The 3226-nt window shown below is 43.9% G+C and overlaps 1 protein-coding gene across 1 annotated transcript in view; it reads right to left on the bottom strand.

The window, feature by feature from the left end:
• Positions 1–3226, bottom strand: part of MCM10 (minichromosome maintenance complex component 10) — a 50709-nt gene that overhangs the window by 12888 nt on the left and 34595 nt on the right. The window contains 2 exon segments of the mRNA XM_011934288.1: positions 61–286; positions 2598–2826. Coding sequence (XP_011789678.1) covers positions 61–286; positions 2598–2826 — 455 coding nt within the window.

The raw sequence follows: 3226 nt of genomic DNA, 5'->3' as shown, positions 1-3226 counted from the left end.
CCAGTATAAATTCTATTTAGGTATTCTATACAGGAGGAAATGGAAGTAAGTACTTGACACCTGGGTGCTGGTTTCGGTTTAGAACATATTTCCCTTAAAAACAGTTTCTCTTTCCCACTGTTAACTGTGAAACTGCAGTACCTTGAGAAGAAAACATGGTGTTTTTTTCTACACGTTCCTTCACCTCCAGGATGTCCTGAGGGTCCTTTTGCTTCTTCTTAATGCTGTTTGGGTTTCCTTTTGTAAGAATCTGGCCTTTTGCCCTTAATTTGGTGATAGCGGCTAACTAGAAAAAAATAGACGAGAGAGAGGTAAAGATCTGAAAGATGACAGAGGCACTTACAGACCTGGACCCCTTTTTTGTTATTAACCAGTGAATTCTGGCTGTTCTCTGACAGAAATTGGCAGAACATATCTTAATTTTACTTAGTATTATTAACAGAATTACTAGAATATAATAGCATGGGAGACAGGTCTATATGTTGATGAATAAAGTCTTAGTTTATTTAAATATAACAAGTTTGACATCAGCGAGACTGCAGGCTTCCAGATCCATAAAGGAACCACATCACCATTTTGGAAGTTTTCAAATCAGAATTAAGATAGAATTCCATCCAGCTCTGCCATGGACTACCTTGTAACCCAATGAAAATTACTTAATCTGTCATGTATAAAGTGGAAATGGGGCTTGGCATGGTGGCTTATTGTAAACCCAGCACTTTGGGAGGCTGAGGCAGGTGGATTTCTTGAGACCAGCCTGTGCAACATAGTGAGACATCACCTCTACAAGAAATACGAAAATTAGCTGGGCATGGTAGTATATGCCTGTAGTCCCAGATACTCAGGGGACTGAGGTGGGAGGATCACCTGAGCCTGGGGAGGTGGAGGTTTCAGTGAGCTGTGACTACACCACTGTACACCAGCCTGGGAAACACAGTGAGACCCTGTCTCAAAACAAACACACACAAAAAAGAGAAGGAAATGATGATATAGCATTGACCTACCCTTGAAGGTCATAGCTGTATGGATGAAATAAGATAATATCTGCAAAGTATGAATCTTTACATAGTAAATACATTCCTGGCCAGGTGCAGTGGCTCATGCCTGTAATCCCAGCACTTTGGGAGACTGAGGCAGGTGGATCATTTGAGGTCAGGAGTTAAGCAGCCTGGCCAACATGGTGAAACCCTGTCTCTGCTAAAAATACAAAAATTAGTTGGGTGTGGTGTGGTGGTGGGTGCCTGTAATCCCAGCTATTCAGGAGGCTGAGGCAGGAGAATTGATTGAACCCAGGAGGTGGAGGCTGCAAGGGAGGCGAGACCACACCACTGCACCCCAGCCTGGGTGACAGAGCAAGACTCCATCTCAAAAAAATAAATAAATAAATAAACAAACATAGTAAATAAACGGCACACACATATCACAGGTACGGAGTAATATAGACATGTGCCATGGTTATTATAGGTATTACTGTTATTGTTATAGGTAAGGTTTTGGCATACAGCTAGCCTTTGCCCTTCATTTGGCTGCAGCTGCTAACTAGAGGGAAGAGAGAGGCTTGATCAGGGGACTCAGGAAATGGGCAGGTGGGGCTCTGGGTGCCTTACCCCTACTTCAGCCACAGCAGCTCAGCTTTCACCTGTCATGGGACTGGACTTTTACGTAAGATTTCTTTTAAAGAAGGATTCTTGATGCCTGTAGTCCCAGCACTTTGGGAAGCTGAGGTGGGATTGCTTGAGTCCAGGAGTATAAGACCAGCCTGGGCAACAAAGGGAGGCCCCCATCTCTACAAAAAATACAAAAATTAGCCAAGGCTTGGTGGCATGTGCCTGCAGTCCCAGCTACTACTTGGGAGACTGAGGCAGGTGGAGCAATCGATCCTGGGAGGTCGAGGCTGCAGTGAACCAGGATTGTTCCACTGCACTCCAGCCTGGGTGACAGGGGGAGACAGTGTCTCAAAAAAATAAATAAATAAAATGGCCAGGCATGGTGGCTCACACCTATAATCCTAGCAGTTTGGGAGGTTGAGGCAAGAGGATCCTTTGAGGTCAAGAGTTCGAGACCAGCCTGGCCAACATGGTGAAACCATGACTCTACTAAAAACACAAAAATTAGCCAGGCGTGGTCATAGGCGCCTGTAATACCAGCTACTCAGCAGGTTGAGGCAGGAGAATCACTTGAATCCAGGAGGCGGAGGTCAGTGAGCCGAAATCATGCCACTGCACTCCAGCCTAGGTGACAGAATGAGACTCCATCCAATAAATAAATAAATAAATAAATAGATAAAACATAAAAAATGGATTCCTTAAACCACCATTTTACAGTCTCGCCTCAACAATTCCAAGAATTTTTTTCCTACTGTTAGTGCCTCTGTTTATAAAATACTATCTTCCTCTAGGTTACCTCTTGTAGCCTGACGAGAAAAAGTGTTGAGATAACAGATCTAACTTTCTTTTAATATTATATTGACACTATCATGTTTTCAAATTACACTGACTCTGATCATGATTAATAAACAGCTATTAGATGTCTGTCTTCCTCTAGCTCTGCCCTACAGAATGCAAACTCAAGTGTTAAAGAGAAGAGATGCCAGTTACCTTTTTGGCTTCTGCTAAAGCACTCAGTTTTGGTCTTGGTGGTGGTGACTCGTCATAAAAGAGAACATCATCTCCTTCTAAGATGCCTCGCCCCAGCTTGGGCGTCACTGTGGCCGGGGCTCCCTCCAGCCTGGGGAACTCAGATCCTGTCCGTGGAGGCTGAGCAGGGGGTTGTCTTGATGAGGATGGCACAGCTGGGCTCTTGACTTCACTTGAGCTCTGCAGAAATCTTTAAAGAACATACAGTCAAAATATGCAAACAGGGTTTATGAAAATAAAAACTCTGGAACTTAAGGTGGACTGGGAGGCGGCAGGCAAGCCACCAGCTGGGAGCTAGTTGTTAGCAAAATAATGTCCCCTTCTTGGCTGGTAATTCAAATTTGCACACAATAAGAACAATATTAGCTTTACTAACTCCGCCGTTATTTGAGTTTTCTTTGAATAAGCTGTAATTGTCCTAACACTTTAGAACTGATTAGTGTATTTATCAATCGGTTGTCCAGGGGATGCCATCCACAGTGCACATAGCTGAAGATGCGGTGTGAACTATATTCCCACCCCTACCGTCAGCTCTAGGGCCTGTAAGAACTCATTGCATCTTCCTGCATCTTCGTTTATGCTACTGGGAA

This window comes from Colobus angolensis, unplaced genomic scaffold (genome assembly GCF_000951035.1).
Source record: "Colobus angolensis palliatus isolate OR3802 unplaced genomic scaffold, Cang.pa_1.0 Scaffold133, whole genome shotgun sequence".
NCBI lineage: Eukaryota > Metazoa > Chordata > Mammalia > Primates > Cercopithecidae > Colobus > Colobus angolensis.
The sequence above is the reverse complement of the archived record's forward strand: the minus strand, read 5'-3'. Positions and strand labels throughout refer to the sequence as shown.